The sequence below is a fragment of the Salmo salar genome, chromosome 03, assembly GCF_965601325.2.
Source record: "Salmo salar chromosome 03, fSalSal1, whole genome shotgun sequence".
Classification (NCBI taxonomy): domain Eukaryota; kingdom Metazoa; phylum Chordata; class Actinopteri; order Salmoniformes; family Salmonidae; genus Salmo; species Salmo salar.
The window spans coordinates 65863367-65887193 of NC_138293.1; the positions used below are offsets into that span (position 1 = coordinate 65863367).

General features: G+C 41.1%; 1 protein-coding gene across 1 annotated transcript in view; it reads right to left on the minus strand.

Annotated features, from left to right (window-relative positions):
- Positions 1 to 11309: 11309 nt before the first annotated feature.
- LOC106601094 (protein shisa-9B) overlaps positions 11310 to 23827 on the minus strand; it is a 32333-nt gene continuing 19815 nt past the window's right edge. Inside the window, exons 3-4 of the mRNA XM_014193012.3 lie at positions 21704 to 21862; positions 11310 to 15439 (exon numbers count right to left, since the gene is read on the minus strand). Coding sequence (XP_014048487.2) covers positions 15021 to 15439; positions 21704 to 21862 — 578 coding nt within the window. The 3' untranslated portion in view covers positions 11310 to 15020. The remainder of the gene's footprint in view (positions 15440 to 21703; positions 21863 to 23827) is intronic.

Here is a 23827-nt window from a genome sequence, read left to right on the forward strand (position 1 = left end):
TATACATAATGACACATCACACACACACACACACACACACACACACACACACACACACACACACACACACACACACACACACACACACACACACACACACACACACACACACACACACACACACACACACACACAGCTGCACCTAGGCAATAAATGGATATTTAAAGGGCCTTGGATTACGCAAAGCTACTACTATATGTGACCCTATATAACAACACATTTCACTGCACCTATCCAGTGTATGTGACACTAAAACATAGTTTTTAGTTTTTTCTACAAAGTGCTGTACATTTGTGAAATGTGTTTCTGCATGGCTGGGTAGTCAGTGGGCCTGAAAAATGAACAGTGTTCACACTGATGATGGCACCATTATGGGAACTCCTTGGAGAGGGCAGAAGCAACTCAGGTCCTCCTTGCTGGCTGCAGCTATCTATTACACTCCATCTAAATGGCTCTCTGGGGGAAGAGGATGATGAAGAGTACTAGAGGGGGAAGCAAATATTAAAATACAATACATAAGACTTGTGGGTAACCTAACAGTTCAGGCAACCTCAACTTGGGATGCCTCAATGAGAGCATTAACGGGAGGGTCTCATCTCAAGTCCAGAATCCAGAATGTCCAGTCAACAAGTTTCCAAAATAAATGTGAGCCTAGTAAAACATGGCTAAAGGGCTGAGAGCACATTTTTAATTAATTTAACCCAGAAGTAGCAGCTTGTCCTCCCACCCTGCCATCTGTGTGCTGGCCACCGGCCCGCTCCTCCAGGCAGACAGCAGGACCAGGTTGACCAGGCAGGTCCACAACACTACACTGTGTACCTTCTTATAGAAACACTAGCTTTACATTGACGTGAGAGATGAGTGTCATACTGTTCTCTTGATATCACTGTACAAACAGGCGCTCTATGATGGTGTTGAATTCCCAAGGGGTCCTAACTGAGGATGAGGAAACTGTTGCTCCAAGCATTTAAAAAAAATAGATATATATTTTTAATTTAATATTAAAACATACAGTCTACCTGCTCAACATTTACATTACATTCAGTCATCTAGCAGACACTCCCATCCAGAGCGACCCGCAGGAGCAACCTGGGTCTAGCTCCCCGCCCAAGGGCACGTCGACAGATCTCTGACCAAGTCAAATCGGGAACCCGGACCAGCGACCTGTTTTTTTTATACGCCATATATCTTTCAACTAATGCTGTGATGTTTAACATACAATTTGAATCTATCTAATCAAATAGAATCCACACATTGTGAGTTGAAGATAAATATTTTTACTAAGAGTATTAGTATATTAGTAATTGACTGACCAGGTCTCTTCAAATCTCCCAACAATGCTATTTCTAGGGTACATTTTAGATTCATGTTATGCTATTTCAGCCATTCCTGAACCTGAGACCAGAAACAGGCCCCCTGAGGGCAATAACAGAAGAAATGATCTATTCATTCTGTATCCTCACAATAAAATCTGCAGAGCTGCGATGATTGTATGCCACTGATATTCAATATTGTTTTGGTGGCAAGAATTCTGTAAAATAGTTTTAGCTGAAAGGCACGAAGTCTTGAATCTTGTGTCATTTTATATATCAGCTCAAACACCCTGTGCCATGGAATCGGTACATAAAAAATCTCTTACCAGCACAGGTACACAGCTGTCAACCTCCTGGTTCTTAAATCAAACTGGTATACTTTCCTATTTAAGCTATTTTTGTTCCTCTGCCAGTTTTGGTCCTTTATATTGGGCAGACAGACCAGTTCCCTACCTCCTCCCGCTGCCACCTGCCTCCTCCATTTTTGCGGTAATGCTGTAATCAATTGGTTGTAATATTGGATTGAGTAGACCTTCCCATACAATTCCAATAGATCCTTGAAGGACATAACTTTACCATTCCAATTTACAATATAATTTAAAAACAAAATACTAATAAATTCCGTTCTTTTATCAACCAGCACATTTGAGTTCAACCATAATATTTGTTGTAATACATTTTCTGGGGGATGAAATTGCAATTGTAACCAGCTCTGCAATGCTTGTTTGAAAAAGAGAGATACTTTGAACAAGGTTTCATTTTCAATTAATTGAAAATGAGACATGGCAATCTGCACAAAGGCAAAAAAGCAATTTTTAACAAGGGATGAGCTTTTCTTAGTAATCTACTTGAGAACCATTTTGGGTTCAAGTACCTTTTGCTTTCGTGAAGCTTTTAGAGTGAGGTTTAGTGCTTTGATATTTAATAATCTCAGTCCAACCAGTTCATATTCACTAAATAGATAGGCACGGTTTATCTTGTCTGGTTTAGCATCCCAGATAAAGCAAAATATTTTTTGCTCATATTATTTGAAAGTGAAACATCAGGAGTAGGCAGCGCCATAAGTAAGTGAGTAAACTGAAATATGACTAGGGAGTTAAATCAGTGTAATTTTTCCATAAATAGACAGGTATTTACCTCTCCATGGGTGCTGGATCTTGTCTAGTTTTACTAGTTTTCTATTGGAATTCATTGTGGAGAGCTCATTTATATCTTTTGTGATATGAATACCAAGTATGTCTACTTCACCGTCAGCCCATTTTATAGGTAAACTGCAGGGTAATGTAAAAGTTGTGTTTTTTAAAGATATATGTCATATGGTACACTTTTCATATTTTATGTTTTAGTTGAGAGACATTGCATGGCTCTAGCTTGTGGACTTAATATAAAACTTGAGTCATTGGCATACATGGACACCTTTGTTTTTAAGCCTTGGATTTCTAATCCTCTAATGTTGTTATTTGATCAAATTTTAATAGCAAGCACTTCGACGGCCATTACAAATAGATATGGTGACAGTGGATACCCTTGTTTAACTCCTCTTGACAGTTCAAAACTCTGAGAACTAGCCGCTGTTTACTATTTTACACCTGGGGTTGCTATACATTACTTTTCGCCATTGAATAAGAGACTCACCAAAATGTATTTATATAAAAAATCCAGTCTTACTGCATTCAAAGGCCTTTTCAAAATCCGCTATGAATAACAGGCCTGGCTTCTTAGATGTTTTGTGTTGTTCTATTCTGTCTGTTTCCTAGTTGTGTTGTAAAGTTTTGACTAACTTAAGAGCAATCAGATCAGAACCAGAATATCAGTTGAATCCAGTGTATACGGTAACTTCCATTCTTTTGGACAGACTTTCTGTTACTAACTATAACTTTCAGAACTTTCCCAACTAAATGCACAAGAGTATAGTTACTCATCTAATGTGTGGCTGAGACATCTTACAAAATGAGAGGGAAAAAATCTTGTCAATAATGCATGCGTACTGACATTTCATGAAGGTAGGATGATCAAAGAAGACTGGCATCCACCAGGATGTGCACTTGTTTAACGGAAGGTCAGCAAATCAAAGCCCTGATGAGCTTCGGTAGGAAACCAATTCCATTCATCCTGAGGTGCAAATTCCACCCATCCCGGAACTTTAATGGGTGAGCTCAATCAAGTGCACCTACACATACAATAATCATTTTGAAGTCACTCAGGTTTAAATTCAAGCACCTGCTGTCAGAGCATCAGCTTGTGAGCACATTGTCCAATGTTAACATAGCAGATATAACTACAACCGCTGCCTCATGCTGACAGACAGAAGGCTCACACTTCAATGTTCACCAAGTCCAAAGCACCATTAATTCTCAGTGTACATGATTGGACAGAACTAGCTTGCCAGGCGGATCAAGCTCTCGATCTGAAAGCAACACTCCATATAACCTGACCTGCACTCTACCCCAAAATACCTGTTTGTTCCTCTCAGATACAGAACATCTTCCATTTTACTTCATTAGTCTGGATTTAGCTCTAATTGTGCAACTGCAGAAAATATTGGTTTAAAAATAGATATATGAAAAGGTGACTGCCTTCCGAAAGTCAATTTCAGGAAATCCACTTCCACGCAGCCTTTTTCTGTAAATCATCCTAATCCACAGATGAAATTGCTTCTCATTTCAGGAATTAGGATGTTCCAATCAAATGAAATCTCCAAAGGCCCTGTGTGTGAGTGAGACAATAGAAATTATATCATTTCAAAATGGCTCCCCAGTAGAGTTCTTCACGGGTTCGGGTCTGAAATTGAAATCTTTCCATTGGGTCCGGGTGGGATCTGGGTCTGATTATCCTTGGGTCTGTTCGAGTCCAGATCCAACTTTTTGGACCTGAGAAGACCTCTACTTCACAGCCCCTCAATGTAAACCACACAGTACATCCCCCAAGGAGGTGTCACACATTAGTCTGCATCTTTATTCTGCTGCTATTCAACAATATCATATCTCAGTCATCTACATTATAGTACATGTCAAATCAAATCAGATTGCAATTGTCACATGCGCCAAATACAACCTTACAGTGAAATGCTTACTTACATGTCCTTAACCAACAATGCAGTTTTACCTTAAAAAGTAAGAGATAATAATAACAAATAATTAAAGAGCAGTAGTAAATAACAATAGCGGGGCACCGGTGTCGAGGTAATTAAGGTAATATGTACATGTAGGTAGAGTTATTAAAGTGACTATGCATAGATATTTACAGAGAGTAGCAGCATCTTAGAAGGGGGGGGGGGGCAATGCATATAGTCTGGGTAGCCATTTGATTAAATGTTCAGGAGTCTTATGGCTTGGGGGTAGAAACCTCTTGGACTTAGACTTGGCACTCCGGTACCACTTGCCGTGCAGTAGCAGAGAGAACAGTCTATGACTAGGGTGTCTGGAGTCTTTGACAGTTTTTATGGCCTTCCTCTGATTCCGCCTGGTATGGAAGTCCTGGATAGCAGGAAGCTTGGCCCCTGTGATGTACTGGGCCATACGCACTATGGCCCAGTACCTTGCGGTCGGAGGCCGAGTGCCTTGCGGTTGGAGGCTGAGCAGTTGCCATACCAGGCTACCCGTCAGGATGCTCTCGATGGTGCAGCTGTAAAAACTTGGGAGGATCTGAGGACCCATGCCAAATCTTTTCAGTCTCCTGAGGGGGAATAGGTATTGTCGTGCCCTCTTCACGACTGTCTTTGTGTGCTTGGACAATGTTAATTTGTTGGTGATGTGGACGCCAAGGAACTTGAAACTCTCAACCTGCTCCACTACAGCCCCGTCGATGAAAATGGGGGTGTGCTCGGTCCTCCTTTTCCTGTAGTCCACAATCATCTCCTTTGTCTTGATCACGTTGAGGGAGAGGTTGTTGTCCTTGCACCAAACAGTCAGGTCTTTGACCTCCTCCCTATATGCTGTCTCATCGTTGTCGGTGATCAGGCCAACCACTGTTGTGTCATCGGCAAACTTAATGATGGTCTTGGAGTTGTGCCTTGCTGTGCAGTCATGAGTAAACAGGGAGTACAGGAGGGGACTGAGAACATACCACTGAGGGGCCCCCGTGTTGAGGATCAGCGCGGTGGATGTGTTGTTACCTACCCTTACCACCTGGGGGCGGCCCATCAGGAAGTCCAGGATCCAGTTGCAGAGGGAGGTGTTTAGTCCCAGGGTCCTTGGCTTATTGATGAGCTTTGAGGGCACTATGGTGTTGAACGCTGAGCTGTAGTCAATGAATAGCATTCTCACATAGGTGTTCCTTTTGTCCAGGTGTGAAAGGGCAGTGTGGAGTGGAATAGAGATTGCATCATCTGTGGATCTGTTGGGGCGGTATGGAAATTGGAGTGGGTCTAGGGTTTCTGGGATAATGGTGATGATGTGAGCCATGACCAGCCTCTCAAAGCATTTTTATGGCTCCAGATATGAGTGCTACGGGTTGGTAGTCATTTAGGCAGGTTACCTTACTGTTCTTGGGCACAGTGACTATGGTGATCTGCTTGAAACATGTTGGTATTACAGACTCAGACAGGGAGAGATTGAAATTGTCAGTCTAGACACTTGCCAGTTGATCAGCGCATGCTTGGAGTGCACATCCTGGTAATCCGTCTGGCCCTGTGGCCTTGTGAATGTTGACCTATTTAAAGGTTTTACTCACATCGGCTGTGGAGAGCGTGATCACACAGCTGAACAGCTGATGCGCTCATGTATGTTTCAGTGTTACTTGCCTCGAAGCAAGCATAGAAGTTATTTAGCTCGTCTGTTAGGCTCGTGTCACTGGTCAGCTCTCAGCTGTGCTTCCCTTTGTAGTCTGTAATAGTTTGCAAGTCCTGCCACATCGGACAAGCGTCGGAAAGCGGCAAGCTCTACGCTTTAGCTCAGTGTGAATGTTGCCTGTAATCCATGGCTTCTGGTTGGGGTATGTACGTACAGTCACTGTAGGGACAACATCATCGATGCACTTATTGATGAAGCCAGTGACTGATGTGGTGTACTCCTCAATGCCATCGGAAGAATCCCGGAACATATTCCAGTCTGTGCAAGCAAAACAGTCCTGTAGTTTAGCATCTGCTTCATCTGACCACTTTTTTATAGACCGAGTCACTGATGCTTCCTGCTTTAATTTTAGCTTGTAAGCAGGAATCAGGACGATAGAATTATGGTCAGATTTGCCAAATGGAGAGCGAGGGAGAGATTCGTTCGTGTCTCTGTGTGTGGAGTACAGGTGGTCTAGAGTTTTTTTTTCCCCTTTGGTTGCACATTTAACATGCAGACAGAAATTAGGTAAAACTGATTCAAGTTTCCCTGCATTAAAGTCCCCGGCCACTAGGAGAGCCGACTCTGGATGAGCGTTTTCCTGTTTGATAATGGCGGTATACAGCTCCTTGAGTGCAGTTTTAGTGGTCTGTGGTGGTATATAGACAGCTGCGAAAAATACAGATGATAGTGTGGTCTATAGCTTATCATGAGATACTCTCTGGCGAGCAAAACCTTGAGACTTCCTTAGATATCGTGCACCAGCTTTTGTTTACAAATATACATAGGCCATGCCCCGTGTCTTACCAGAGGCTGCTGTTCTATCCTGCCGATATAGTGTATAACCCGCCAGCTGTATGTTATTAACGTCGTCGTTCAGCCACGACTCTGTGAAACATAAGATTTTACAGTTTTTAATGTCCCGCTGATAGGATATACGTGCTTCCAGTTTGTCCCATTTATTTTCCAGCGATTGAACGTTAGCTAACAGTACGGATGACACAGAGAGATTAGCCACTCGTCGCCTGATCCTCACAAGGCACCCCGAACTCTTTCTGTGAAATCTCAGTTTCTTTCTCCAGCAAATGACGGGGATGAGGGCCTGTTCGTGTGTTTGGAGGTATATCCTTCCCGTCCAACTCACTAAAGAAAAATTATTTGTCCAATTCAAGGTGAGTGATCGCTGTTCTGATGTCCAGAAGCTCTTTTCGGTCATAACAGACGGTAGCAGCAACATTATGTACAAAATAAGTTACAAACAATGCGAAAAAAACTGACAAAATAACACGGTTGGTTTAGAGCAAATAAAACGGCAGCTATCCTCTCCAGCGCCATCTTTCTAAGAGCATACAGGGATTTGACTTTGAAGTCTGTAATCTTAAAATGACTCATGATGGAGAATGAGTTGCAGTGTAGCATCCACTTGGACTTTCCCTCTGCGGGCTGGCCAAGTTCTATTTGTACCTTTTGCCATACAAAGGAAATTATGTTAAATGTTGGCAAGTGGAGTAAATTGCTTTTCTTTGACAGCCTACTGGGAGTGCAAACCTTAGACCGTTAGCTGTTATGAATTACATTGGCCTAGTTAAATGAACTTTCTGTTGAATCCATCAGCACTTAGGTGCTTTTGTTTGAACAGTTTTCTGTCCAAAATAGTGAGTGGCCCACTTCCTCTCACTGAAAGGTTGTCCTTTTATTAGACTGGACGTTCGGATCTGGAATGCTGCTTTGGCCTACATACAGTACATTCAAGCACACACACACACACACACACACACACACACACACACACACACACACACACACACACACACACACACGTTTGTGCTGGGTCACTATATTATTTCAAGAATAGTTTTTCTTGGAAACACATACCTTTCATCTATGTTCTTTCTCTCTCTCTCTGCAGTCAAATGAAACACGTCAGTCTTTCTTCCACTTCTGACGTGAGATGTCATGAAGGTTATCCTGCACCTGCAGAGCCTGAGATCAATGAACAAACAACCACAGAGATGCACTTCCTTTCTTTTTCCAGAACGACATATTTGTATTCTTTGGAGCAGATAGTTCTAGCAGAAAAAGTTGAATACTTTACCAAGATCAAATCAAATCAAATGTATTTATATAGCCCTTCTTACATCAGCTGATATCTCAAAGTGCTGTACAGAAACCCAGCCTAAAACCCCAAACAGCAAGCAATGCAGGTGTAGAAGCACGGTGGCTAGGAAAAACTCCCTAGAAAGGCCAAAACCTAGGAAGAAAGCTAGAGAGGAACCAGGCTATGAGGGGTGGCCAGTCCTCTTCTGGCTGTGCCGGGTGGAGATTATAACAGAACATGGCCAAGATGTTCAAATGTTCATAAATGACCAGCATGGTCAAATAATAATAATCACAGTTGTCGAGGGTGCAACAAGTCAGCACCTCAAGAGTGAATGTCAGTTGGCTTTTCATAGCCGATCATTGAGAGTATCTCTACCGCTCCTGCTGTCTCTAGAGAGTTGAAAACAGCAGGTCTGGGACAGGTAGCAAGATAAGATAATAAGATGTCTGTGCTGTGGTTGTTGTTGGAATTTTATATAGCAGAAGATATTTTAAATCCAAAGTTGGAACCTCAGTTTTGGTCAGTGAACCTATAACCTACCCACTGGGCACAGACGTCAGTTCAACTTCTAGTTTTGATTTACATTTGGTTGTGAATTCAACGTGAAATCAACAACCATAAAATCACCATGTCATTGGATGCAGATTAAACGTTGAACGAAAAAAAAAGACTAAATTCCCTTATGTTCATGACTTTTTTCAAATCCAATTAGTTTTCCATGTTGATTCAGTGTTATCACATTGACTTTTTTGTTTGAAATGACGTGGACATAACGTTGATTCAACCATTTTCCCCCCAGTATCTTCACTCTGAGGCTAGAAGATGTGAAATACAATGCTCTTTATGGGAAGCCTGGGTGTCAGCATCAGAGCAGAAGCGGTACATTATAATACAGTAACTCCTGCTTCAGTGTGGCCTTAATTACTAGAACATTAACTGTAGTAATTAGGCCAAGCCCACAGCAGGTGAGACAGTGGCAGTTGGAAGGGTGTCTGGTGTCGCGTCATTGTCATTGTCATTGTCATTAAAGAGGGTTTGTTTAAAAATGATAACAGGCTGTCACACTGTTGATATACAATGTCTTACTGGGTTTCTAGGTTAATACTCAAGTGTTCTGCAAAATGAAACGAAAATAGCATGGCTTTAGGACGAAAATATCCTTTACATATTGAAAACCATATTTGAGGAAAGAGAGACATCCAGTTCTGTTTCATTTGCTTAGCTTTTGAGCGAGGTCAGTTCTCTGAATGTAGTTCACTGATAAATCAGTTTCACCTAATAAGAATCAATGACACAGCCTCATTACCCTTTATGACCCTTAAAACCTCTCAGCGAATTACACTTGACCTTAGAGTGACGTTTGTCAGCAGCAGACATTTAAACTAAAAGGGATGACAAACAAATGTGCCAAACTCTAAAATTTAGCATGTATGTATGGACATGAGTCACGGATGCCAAAGTAGTTCTGTGAACAGTGAAGTTTCATAGCGACATGATTAATCAGATGAGCAGTCTGGATTAGTCTGAGTCGGGTCTCTGTTGGCAGCATCTGTGGTCTTGCTGAGACCAGATAATGGTTCTTGAGCAGATGTCCTTGTTTCATAAGCACAGATAGCAAAACAAGGTATTCCAGATGGTCTCGGAACACAACCACTCATAGCATTAGAATGACTGTGCAACCACTTGCTAGTCTCAGCGAGCCTCTTCCAACATATGGGTGTTAAAGGGATATTTCAGCCATATTTCATATTTGTTTCCTTACTTTGAAAGCAGTCTACGGACAAGGAGGGACTGCAAACGAATCCACGCTATGGGTTTGTTTACCTAGCCACTGCCACCAACTGCTAATAGTTACTGGGAGTCCTGTCCTGCACAATGGCATCCCGTTAAAGATAAGACATGGAAAGATGATCTTTGACTAATTTGACTAATTGCTGTCCAGGTGCCGACTACTCAAGACTGAAGTTCTCTTGCGCTAGTCATTCACACTCGGATCCAACCATTTAAACAACTACATCGTGACATCCACAGGCTCATTGTCTGCTGGGAGCCACAGGAACGATTCCAGTTCTATATTTATCCAAGCTGAAGCAGGAGATTATCTCGTACTGACTACTTCACATGAGAGTGACATAGGCACTTCAACAGCTGCCATCTCCATCTGTAATAAGGCCGCAGTCAGCACGTCAATATTGGCTAATCTCCTATACGACTGGCTGGATGGTGGAGAATTTAAGAGGCTCCTACAGTTTTAGCCAATGGTAATGACTCAATCAGGGGAGTTAAGTTTGTGCAACTTGAACTTGAAAATCATCAGTTAAATGTCTCAACATGTTGCTCACTGTCTTAGAATTTTTTTCAAAATCAAAACTTTACTCAAAATAACTTTATTTTAAAAAGTCAAATTTAATCTGATTAGCTAGATAAACTGGGTTAAAATCGGTAGAAGAAAAAAAATCTAAACTTACCCCACTCAATGGCCAATTTGAAGATTGACAAGAATGAAGCTGAGTGTCCCAATAGTACCTCTAAAGTACCTGTAAAGACCTTCTGTTTGAGCAAACATTTAATGTGGAGCTGACACCATAGCCTTGCTGCTGATGGATGGTGTCGAAGGAGAACAATCTCCATAGAAAGGTCAGCAGAGTTGTGTGTTAATTAAAACGTCCAGGGACAGATTGGGCTTTAATGAAGAGCCATCTCAACATGAAGAGAAAGGCAGGGCTCTTCTCCTGTTGATAGATGAGCCAACAGGGCTGCTAAATGATCACGCTAGACAGCCAGGTTAACTTTCATTACAGGGAACAAGGCGTGGCGTAGGACCACTGGGGTTTTATTAGCTAAGTTGAATGCTTGGGAACACAATCAGTCTACACTGAATGACTGCAAGTGGATGCTGTTCAAAGGAATTTCTTCAAGTTTACGATGACCTGTGCAGCCTCCTTCCTGTATGTTCTCTAGAAACGTTAACTGGATAAATGACCGATTGGGTTCTAACCTGGGTCTAATTTGCGTCGCGTGACACAAGTGTTAGCCCTCTAAGCTAAAGCCTAATCATAGTAAGATCAAGAGAAATGCAACATTCAAATAATGCAACCATGGATATACTGTACCTCACCACAAAAATCTTGAGAAGAAACAGATTTATTGTAAATATGATTTTAGATGTGTACAATACAATGGAGTTTCCTCTTCCCACCTTGCACATACATATATGACAAGTAATATTTCATTTTGTTAGAATACAAAATCAGTTGTGCTTCATGAATAACATGATCCACTGACAAAGAGCACCATCGTCTTCCCACTCCTAAAGGTTGGAACCAAGACCACTAGCTGCATCATGAATGCAATTCAGCCTCAGCCAGGGGCACAATTTAGTTCAATGGTAAATAATGTTTTTATTTAGATTGAGAAATTAGCAAAGTTTGGATGTAAATAGTTCAATCATTTCATAGGACATGATTTAGAATCAATGGCCATGTGTTATTACTTTACAGTATGCCATTATGTAGCATGATGACCAGTCAACTGGAATGTTAATCTACACGTCATGTACATGTTTTATGCTATTATATCAGTGGAAGCTATTTTAGTGAGGGAGTTATACTTCACTACTACACATATAAGTGTTACTGTAGGTTCCCTCCATGACAAAAATTATGACAAAATAGCTAATTCAATGCACTGTGGATGCATACAGTATAATAGGTGCACTCTATCTACAATCAATGGAGCTGTGGACTTCTGCACATGTTTTAACACTGAGAAACCAGATACATTTTCTGCTGATTCTAGTTAAAAAAGGAACTCTTGTTGGATATGATATTGTTATTGAGAAGGTCCTCTGAAGTGGAACAGTGATTTCATATCATGCTATACAGTATAATATTATGCATCAATCTGTTCATAGACCAGTCAGTATTTGGACAATTATATCAGGTGCACATTTCATTTGGACACAAGGCACAGACTTATTCTACGGCCTTACCAAAACATCACCTTAACTATGTACTGTACAGCCATACTAAATATGTCTCTATATTTATGACCTAAAGAATCAGCCCTTTTGCAGTCAATGCAAATTTGCAGTACTTTTCCTTACCATTTTCATTGTCAGACATTGTTTTGTATAGACAAATGTAATACACAAATACGTATACCTTTTTTTGCATCACATCATTGGTATTCTGAAGTCTTATTGGTGCAAATGTTGAACTGATATGCGTTGCATATATGCCAAAAACTGCATATATGACTTGTCTAGTCTAGAAAATTCTACAAAGAAGTGGCTTGTGTGATGAAACAACAATACAACGTGTTGCAGTTTGTGTGACTGTGAGTTACGTCATGCAATAGCAAAATAAAGAATTGAACATATTCATTATGAGAAATGTGAGATGGTGCCTTGGTTGTTAGCATATAGCAGCAATCTATAGTATTGGTGCATTACGTTTCACTGACAACGTGATAACACACTCAAAACATATAGTTGTGTGCCTGACTATACAATACATATCTGGTTCAAATGTGGTTAAAAATACATGCACTTATTGTATAGTAGGCCTTAGCAAATCAGTATTGATGATTGTTCCCTTAGTCGAATCCATACTGTACCAACTACAAATTAAAAATACTTTTTGTCCACCTCTAATGCTTTCCAAAGTTCTAAAAGTAGAGAATGTGACTCACGGCTGTTCTTACCAGATCTCATGTGGTGAGTAAGAGAATGAACGACAAGCTGCTGGCTGTCACTCCTCCAGCCATTAGAGCCACTTTGTCACTGGTAGACAGACTAATGGACAGCGGAAAGCCATGGAAATTTGAGAGGCATGATTAAGACACACGGACAAAGTGTGGGCTGCTCTTGAATCAGTGGGCAGTGACAAACGCAACACATGGCAAATTGCATCAGAAGCCCTTTATTTAAAAAGCTTTTTTTGGTAAGTGTGGCATGCTAATGCACTGTGCTGCTCGTGTGGGCTCCCAAGAATGGAGTGTTGGGAGAAAAATGTACTATTTTTAATCTGATGACGCACAACTAGCCCAATGGAAAAGACAGGCACATCTTGACCTGTGTGTTTGTACATGGGTACTCTCAGATGTTTTAGTTGGCTACTCCAGATATTCAAAAAGAACACATTGTACTTTTATTGTACTTGTATATCTTATAAAGTTGATGAAAATGTAGATTTTATTTTTAAATAATAATAATAAACATAAGTAATATATGTTACTTATTAATATTAAAAATAATATGTTTTATCAATAATTAGTGCATAACGTATTGCAATTTCTCTTTTACAGATAGTTAAAGTTTGATTTGTGCATGCAATGACATCAACTCATGGTGATTTCAGAGGACCTTCTCTGTCTTAATCCAGGGCTTGAGCTCATACTAAATGAAATCCATCCACTCTATTTACCCAGGCTTTACCTTTCATGGCTGTTTCAGGAACATCCACAACCCTTTAACAACTCTCTGGGTAGCCGTAAAGGAGCCCTCAGTAGTTTTCTACTGCCACAACAGTCTGAGCTGGGGGCCTGGCTCTAGGCCATGTAAAGATTTGGTAGTATTGATGGAGGTGGGTGAGAAACAGGCACCCCTGCACAACATGAATCCCATACTAATCAATTTGGGAATTATCATAAATATATAGGCAATATATTCACTCATTTATTGGCAGTGATGTTACATGTATGGAAAGGACACAATTCCTTCTGTGTTTTCTCTATCATTGTTCTAAGGTACCACGGTAAACACACACACACACACACACACACACAATGCATTGTCGAATGAAAACAGAAATAAAGAATGTTAAATGATAGATGTAACTCACCGTTTACAACTGACAGTTGTGGACCTGTTTGCAAGATGAAGACATTTAAGTAAATTCCACACCTTATGCAATGGTTTATAAGACGAGCTCTTTGATTTGAACAGTATTTCATAGTTTTCTCAGAGAAAGGCACAGCCCTAACACCAGAGAGCAGAGTAGGGTGTGTATAATGTTGTGGCTACAGAACTGGTTTGGTGCAGTCTCATCCACCTCATGCTCTGTAGGCTCTGAAGGAGAATATACAGTCCATATCTGAAATTGTCACTGTTTCCCTATAGATGCAATCATGAGCCCGAGGTTCCGAGCATGAGCATTACCAACAAGTCCCCCCACAGTATATACACTACACAACATCTGAGGAAATGTCAATCAATGTTGAGGTGAACAATGTATCCCTTTACTAATGGCTGCTCCACTCCTCTGCTCCACTGCGTCTAGATCAAACCTACTGGCTTATCCGAGGTGGATTCAGTGGAAACTACATGAGATGATACACATTTTCAGGCCCTTTGAGATCTCAGTTAATACTGACAATAGGAAAAGTCTTTTGCCACTGGGCTTTTGTACAGTTCCAGTCTCTTCCACCGCTGCATGGCTCCAGACTCATCCTGGCTAACCTGTCCATCAGAGGTCAATCATTGCTATGCTCTGCTCATTGATGTTAGTCTGACTTGCATTATATGATTCGTTTGTATTAGTTGCAATATAATCATCAATACAGTGATGACCGAAAACTTGGAGGTTTGGAGTATGTTATTGTGGTCACTCTCCCCCCACTGGCAGGAGTCCCACACATGCCTGTCACATGCACAGTCAGCCACACGCATTACTAGACACACAGCACCCCTAAAGAGGGGCACTCAATCCAGGACCGCTGTCCTACTTCAGCCTCAACCTTCTGACCATCTCTCTCTCTCTCTCTCTCTCTCTCTCTCTCTCTCTCTCTCTCATTCTTGCAGCTGGGGTTATAGTGGTTATGGGGTGGGCTCTCAGATCAGACAGTCACTTCTGTCTTGCTGTTGCTGACAAAGTAGGGCTGCGGAGGCATGTAGTGCTGGCTGCGCGAGGTGCTGTGCATCTCGTTCACCTGCTCTATGGTGCAGTGTTTCTTAGTGCCGTGGCTCTGCCGGCGGCCCACCGTCTCTGAGCCGTCCCAGTTCTTCTGCATCCCCGGGTTGGCGATGGTGTTGGAGCCATAGGCCAGGGTATGGGAGCTGCTGCTGTGGCTGCTGTGGCCCTTGGTGCTTTTGGACTTGTGTCCGTTCTGCTTTAGGGAAGGCTGTAAGGGAGGGCTGTAGGGGTTGCTGGGCTCCTGCTCTATGCGATGCATCGGGTGCATAGGGAGACTGCCCTTGGCTGCCATCTCTACCATGTGCCGCCGGTTGGTGTAGAAGTTGTCATTAACCTTCTCCGCTGGAAACAGACATACACACATACACAAGAGCAAAAAAACATAAATGAAAAAATATTGGAATCACAGCCATTTTGTTAATGTCATGCACAGGCAATAGCAAATGTTCCGGTCTTTGCTTTGGTGAGATTTATTTAGATTAGTTGAGATATTGAAGTATTTGAGGATTTTGGACTGTTTCCAAATCTATATTTATGTAAATGCAATATTAATGCCATATTAATCCTAAACTGGGGTAGATGACATATTGTCATGTGGGGTGAGGAACAGTTGAGAAAATGGTAGCTAAAGGTTTTTTAAAGGATACCGAGGTGAATAATACATTTTGCCTGAGCCGTGTTGAATGTTGTTGATATGTCCTGTATATCATCATGCCATTTGAATATATTTGTAAATGATTTTCCCAACATCGCCATTATCATCTGGAAACATGCAGGCTTTAGCTAATAGTAAACAACCCCCTCCAGATTGGTTGGAGAGTTTGCTCTTTTCAAAGCTGGCTGTGTGCACAGTTGTATTGTAATATGCAAATGAATATGTCCCTGAGCATTCTGGAATGTTTACTTGATTTCTATAGTATATTTGATGCTTTGTGTATAATATATCCTTTAACTATCGGACATAATTTGCCCATAACAGCCACTGACATTGTTACATGGTGTCATTTGACATGTCCAATCTGGTGCAGACCTGTTCTGAAAACATGATCCCCTCACTAACTGTGGAGCAACACCATACTCTACAGCGTTAGTCATTTCCCTGTGTGACATTTCACACTTTCCAATTAAATGTCCTGCCGTTGACCTTTAATCTGTTATGATACCCCGGTGGGCGGAGGCAGAGGCAGACGGCCTCAGCCTCAATGTTCTGGATCGGACACCGCCACATTAGAGTGAGACTCGTCTCAAACAAGGGAGGAGCAGTACAGAGCTCCCTCTGAACAATGTGCTTTCATAGCGTACACATCAATGGCCCACAGCTTAATACACATCAGAGAATCAGAGAGGAGGGACGGGACCACATTGGTTCACATAGACTCAACCCAAACAGTTTAATAAGTTTCCCCACCGGCACTCATTCCTCTGTTCTCCCTCCCATCCCCTGGTCACCGGGCAGCTCTCAATAGATACACTACCGTTCAAAAGTTTGCGGTCACTCAGAAATATCCTCGTTTTTGAAAGAAAAGCACATTTTTGTCCATTAAAATAACATAAAATGTATCAGAAATACAGTGTAGACATTGTTAATGTTTTAAATGACTATTGTAGCTGGAAACGGCAGAATTTTTATGGAATATCTGCATAGGCGTACAGAGGCCCATTATCAGCAACCATCACTCCTGTGTTCCAATGGCACGTTGTGTTAGCTAGTCCAAGTTTATCATTTTAAAAGGCTAATTGATCATTAGAAAACCCTTTTGCAATTATGTTAGCACAGCTGAAAACTGTTGTACTGATTAAAGAAGCAATAAAACTAGTCTTCTTTAGACTAGTTGAGTATCTGGAGCATCAGCATTTGTGGGTTCGATTACAATGCTCAAAATGGCCAGAAACAAAGAACTTTCTTCTGAAACTCGTCAGTCTATTCTTCTTCTGAGAAATGAAGGCTATTCCAGGCGAGAAATTGCCAAGAAACTGATGATCTCGTACAACGCTGTGTACTACTCCCTTCACAGAACAGCGCAAACTGGCTCTAACCAGAATAGAAAGAGGAGTGGGAGGCCCCGGGGCACAACTGAACAAGAGGACAAGTACATTCGAGTGTCTACTTTGAGAAACAGACGCCTCACAAGTTCTCAACTGGTAGCTTCATTAAATAGTACCCGCAGAACACCAGTCTCAACGTCAACAGTGAAGAGGCGACTCCTGGATGCTGGCCTTATAGACAGAGTTCCTCTGTCCAGTGTCTATGTTCTTTTGCCCATCTTAATCTTTTATTTTTATAGGTCAGTCTGAGATATGGCTTTTTCTTTGCAACTCTGTCTATAAGGCCAGCATCGCCTCTTCACTGCTGACGTTGAGACTGGTGTTTTGCGGGTACTATTTAATGATCAATTAGCCTTTTAAAATAATAAACTTGGATTAGCTAACACAATGTGCCATTGGAACACAGGAGTGATGGTTGCTGATAATGGGCCTCTGTACGCCTATGTAGATATTCCATAAAAGATCTGCCCGCTTCCAGCTACAATAGTCATTTACAACATTAACAATGTCTACACTGTATTTCTGATCAATCTGATGTTATTTTAATGGACAAAAAATGTACTTTTCTTTCAAAAACAAGGACATTTCTGAGTGACCGCAAACTTTTGAACGGTAGCGTACGTTTCCCCCCAGTCTTTATATCCCGTAATGATCCACCTGCAGCTTGACGCCTCTTCACTAGATTAGCAGCAGTCAGAGAAGTTTCATCTGATTGTCTATGATGTCACAGAGCGAATCTGGTGAATGTTCCACATGCCCGCCGCCACATCATCCTCTGTGGGATTGTGCCTCTGCAACTCTGACAGCTGCCATCTCACCCAGCCCCATTTATGGCGAGGGGCTTTGAAGTTCCTTTAGTTGAATCGGGCAGAATCCATAAAGAGACCCCTGTTTAATTAGGGTGATAAACGCTATCAAATATGTCTCCTTCACTTCTTTTAATTCCCCATCAGAAGCAGAGCTGGTTTCTGATGCCTGTCTCTCTGGTTTATTAATCCGAGCGTTTATCAGCTCTGCTAGCTCACTTTCCTGTTTCTCCAATTGGTCTATGGAGAAAACGACTGACTGTTTGAGCATCAATCAGTGTAAAAAAAAAACCTTAGAGATAAAGTCAACATGCTTAGACATTGCTTTCCTGTGAGCCTGATTAATCATTCCCTTTTTCTACATTTCAGAGGCATTAGTTCAGCACCATGACATTTTGCTTCAAATGGAGACGCAAAGATAACAGGGAAAGTCTCTGACATAACTACATGACGAGGAAATCAACAATATCCCCTGGCACATGACAGCCATACATAAATTCGAATCCCAATCTAATTCACTGTCTATGGCATACACACAATACTGAAATTGCAGAGATCTTCATGTAGACTTGTATCCAAAATGAATGCATCAAAGAGAAGGTTGCTTGCAGAATTGTCATGTTCAACTCAATTATAATTACAGCTTTTTGGAGAATGGCATGAGAAATAATTAGCCTAGTGTTTACAGCCAGAAGGGCGGCAGGCAGATCCAAAATGTCTTCAGACCACTCCCTGATGGGGCTCCCGCTCCTTTATAAATTAACCAGTTCAGATTGTAAACGTCTGTGAGAAATCCAGTTCTGTGACCTTACAAAATCACTGGCAGGACAGCGGGAGAGAATAATTGATTGCTAGATTTTGGTTTATCATTTCCCAAACCTTGGATTTATCACTCAGGGAATTTAGAGGTAAGGCAAATGACACATTGCAGTAAATAATGGGTCAAGCTGCGATGTTTAATTTATTATACTTGCCCTCTCAAAATGTTATAGAAAATCAATTTTCCAATATAATGTTGAATGATAATTGAAGAGACATGGTTGCTTGATCCTAATATCGGTTCTGTGGTCAATAAGAGCTGTCTCTCAATGTAGATCTTCACTAGTTGATTTAGGTACTGTAACAGTGACTGTCCAACATTTCACATTTTCTTCATATATGATGTGCAGCAGCAAAACTATAGGTGATATAGAACGGGTTTTTTTACGGTTTTCATTGACACCGAAGAGCAACAAAGTCAAAACAATGGAGAGCCTTGAGACATGAAATTTGAAAGACAAATCAATTACAGTAATTTTCCTAAAAGCTACGCTATTTCCCTCCCTTTCTGAAAGGACAAATTCTACATCTGTTATCCTGTCTAATCTGAAATAAACCGTTTACACAGTGTAAATATTTTTGTTGAGAGCCTCTCTTTCTTTGAGGTTTTTCTTTAAACGGAAAGTGTCACATAAACATAGTATCTCTCAGTAAGTAACCTTACAGCATGCTAGGATGGAGACGGAGAGCAGGCTAACTGATAATTACAGCAGGCAGCAGAACATATCTACACTAGCTGCTTGGTGTTTTTGCTCATCATTCCACATCTCCATTGTGTTAATTAGCCCACATTTACTCATGTCATTTGAGTGTGATTACATGGAAATTCGACACTTCAGAGGCGTATGCTAATTTGCAATCTCGGCTGATATTCCAATCCTCACGTCGTCTTTTATGAGAAGAGATGCCTTCAATTTAACAGATGGCCAAATAAATACTATACCATTCCCATCCATTTCAGTGGAATGGTTTCGCTTTCTCACATGCTATAGGTAGGAATGATTGATATTGATATTGCATGGCATGGGCAGTAACAGTTTAAAGTTTGGACACCTATTCATTCAAGGGTTTTTCTTTATATTTGCTATTTTCTACATTGTAGAATAATAGTGAAGACATCAAAACTATGAAATAACACATATGGAATCATGTAGTAACCAAAAAAATAAGAATGGCACAGGAGAGGATGGCTGCCTTTTTATTGGCTCTTAACCAACCGTGCTATTTTGTTTGTTTTTAAGCATTTCACTGTAAGGTCTACACCTGTTGTAGTCGGCGCATCTGACAAATACAATTTGATTTGATTTGAAAATTGTTAAACAAATAAAAATATATTTTATATTCTAGATTCTTCAAAGTAGCCACCCTTTGCCTTGATGACAGCTTTACACACTCTTGGCATTCTCTCAACCAGCTTCATGAGGAATGCTTTTCCAACAGTCTTGAAGAAGTTCCCACATATGCTGAGCACTTGTTGTCTGTTTTTCCTTCACTCTGCGGTCCAAGTCATCCCAAACCGTCTAAATTGGGTTGAGGTCCGATGATTGTGGAAGCCAGGTCATCTGATGCAGCACTCCATCACTTTCCTTGGTCAAATAGCCCTTACACAGCCTGGAGGTCTGTTTTGGGTCATTGTCCTGTTGAAAAACTAATGATAGTCCCACTAAGCGCAAACCAGATGGGATGGCGTATCGCTGCCAAATTCTGTGGTAGCCATGCTGGTTAAGTGTGCCTTGAATTTTTAATAAATCACCGACAGTGTCACCAGCGAAGCACCCCACACCATCACAACTCCTCCTCCATGCTTCACGGTGGGAACCACACAGGTGGAGATCATCACCTACTCTGCATCTCACAAAGACATGGCAGTTGGAACCAAAAATCTCATATTTAGACTCATCTGACCAAAGGACAGATTTCCACTGGTCTAATGTCCATTGCTCGTGTTTCTTGGCCCAAGCAAGTCTCTTCTTATTATTGATGTCCTTTAGTAGTGGTTCCTTTGCAGCAATTTGACCATGAAGGCCTGATTCACAGTCTCCTCTGAACAGTTGATGTTGAGACGTGTCTGTTACTTGAACTCTGTGAAGCATTTATTTGGGCTGCAATCTGAGGTGCAGTTAAGTCTAATGAACTTATGCTCTGCAACAGAGGTAACTGGGTCTTCCTTTCCTGTGGCAGTCCACATGAGAGCCAGTTTCATCATACCGCTTGATTGTTTTTTTGACTGCACTTGAAGAAACTTTCAAAGTTCTTGACATTTTTCAGATTGACTTACCTTCATGTCTTAAAGTAATGATGGACTGTCGTTTCTCTTTGCTTACTTTAGCTGTTCTTGCCATAATATGGTATTTTACCAATAGGGCTATCATCTGTATACCACCCCTACCTTGTCACAACACAACTGATTGGCTCAAACACATTAAGAAGGAAAGAAATTCCACAGATTAACTTTAAACAAAGGCACACATGTTAATTGAAATGCATTCCAGGTGACTACCTCATGAAGTTGGTTGAGAGAATGCCAAGAGTGGGAAAAGCTGTCATCAAGGGAAAGGGTGGCTACTCTGAAGAATCTATAAAATATATTTTTATTTGTTGAACACTTTTTTGGTTACTACATGATTCCATATGTGTTACTTTCTAGTTTTGATGTTTTCACTCTTCTACAATATAGAAAATAGTAAAAATAAAGAAAAATCCTGAAATCAGTAGGTGTCTCCAAACTTTTGACTGGTACTTATATTGTACTGGGAAATATATGCATTTCATTAGATTTGAAATTATAATTAAATTATATATTACCCCTTTTGATTAGCTGATGAAATCTGATTAGCTATTTTGATTGTGAAGTTAATCAGAGAAGCAGCTCAGCGCTTATTCCTGTATTCCCATATCCGCATATCTTAGAATGAGCAATAACTGTGTCTCTTACCGACAGCCTTGAGGGAGGCGTACTTATTGAGCTCTTTCCCAGGTTGCTGTTGCTCATAGGGGCTAGTGATCTGTCCCAGGGAAGGGTAGGGGTGGGGAGGAGACCCTAAGCCTGGCATTAGTGATAATCCTGGACCCACACTGTTCATCTGGTTAGCCTCTGTAGGGAGAGAAAGAGAAAGATGGCAGAGAGAGAGGTGTCAGTCTGGCAGAAAAAGTAAAAAATGTCATTAAATATTGATGTTCCATCTGAGTGATTGAGATTATGGGCCCATATAAATGCTACAATGTATTTGGAAGTTAGCAAATTCGATTGAGCACTGTTGTATTGTTTTCCCACTTAAGTGAGGCAATATTTTTTACCTTTTACTGCAGTGGGCTAAATCAGGGTCACACAGTGTTTCTTGGTAGTATTAAGTCACCGAAAATCCGGTGTTTCTATGTCAAATGGTCTTATGTGATGTATATAAAGTGTAATATTGGAATGCAAACTCAAAATGTAATACATTTCAACTATATCTGACATGGTACAGGTGATTTATTTTTTTAAGCCCATAGCCATGTGAGTGAGGTTTCAAAGTAGATATGTTTAAGTTCTTTTATTTATTTTTATAGATTTTGAAATTATGAAAAATATTAATAACATTCCACCCATGAGGCCACTAGGTAATTTGGCTGCATGAAAGGGCTATCAGCAGTATTTTTGAAATCAGTGATTCTTCCTTCCTGTCAGTGGTGAGATGTAAGAGCTGGTGTCTCCCAGGAAAGCTGTAGAAGTCGAGACCTGATAGTGTAAGCTGCCTACGTGGGTCTATCTCATTGACCTGCCAACACAATTGTTATAGTCTCTTCATGTTAGCCCCGGGATACAAATCATTAACCGTCCATCGCTCCAAGCTAGATGGCTCCTCTAGCCAGCTCACTGCGCTAATCCTCTCCCAATCAAATCTCTTTGGTTTCCTCCAAACAAGCCTCAGCCAAAACCAACAGCAACGTAGCTCAGCCCCCAGCTGATATGTCTCTCAATAGGCCTGATAGAAATCAATTTGACAGATGGATAAGAATGGACAGAGGTAATTGCTTCAGATCCTTGGTAACATTGCACCCCGTGCTGGTTGGCCCTCCCTGGGGACTCAGCTGGAGAGAGAGAGTGTGATGACTGCTCTTTATAAGATGGTACTAATCCAGCATCCAGCATGCAGACATCTGCTTAATTGAGGAGTGCATGGAACCATGGCAAATTGACTGGCCCCCTGCCTGCTGGCATGGCAGCGCAACCAGATGTTGTGGGCATAATTTTCAACTGGCCCCGCAGGACCCAAAGGAGGTCAGGGGACAGCAGACAGCACCCACGCACAGGTGGCAGTTTGGGGGACGGTGAATGCCACTTTAATAACTCCAGCAATACTACAGTAGCTATCTACAGTAGAAAATCAATAAAGTAAAGTTAACTAATAGCTCAATATTGATATTGTGTGTAATAGCAGAGTTCTATAAAATGCATTCCCCCAGTTTGGCTGTAGCAGTTACTGATTGGTCAAGGTAATACTGTACATCCATTCAGCCCATGTTGTTGTTGTATCCGTATTCATGTTGCACATGTAAACATAATTCTCTTCCATTACTGATGTCCACAGCCCACTGTGAGGAACAATACCAGGACCTTGAGAAAGTAGAGTCATTGTAGTAGACATTGTAAGTGACCATAAACTGCTGCTTGGGCATGTTGAGAACACTAATTCGTTTTCAAAGTACAAGCAATCTGTTGAGCAGCAGATTGAACCTAAGGCACGAAATGCTGTTAGTAACAATAGCTTCCTATGTATGACCACATATTCATCAAGTAAAATAGAATGGTCCAGCACTGCTTGAAGGTCTGGATTAATTTGAAGGCTACTACAACTTGTAAATAACATCTGTTAGAAAAAGGGAAAATAATGATCTGACTGCTTATGGGCCCTGTCCTACATTAGATATTAATTTGTCTACAATCGTTTGGATTTTCACAGCACCATCAATAAGTAACTGAGTAATATAAAAGCAATATTAAGTAACTGTTTATTATTATTATGATTAATCCAAAGACAAAGGTCATTCAATTATTATTTATAGTGAACAGGTATTC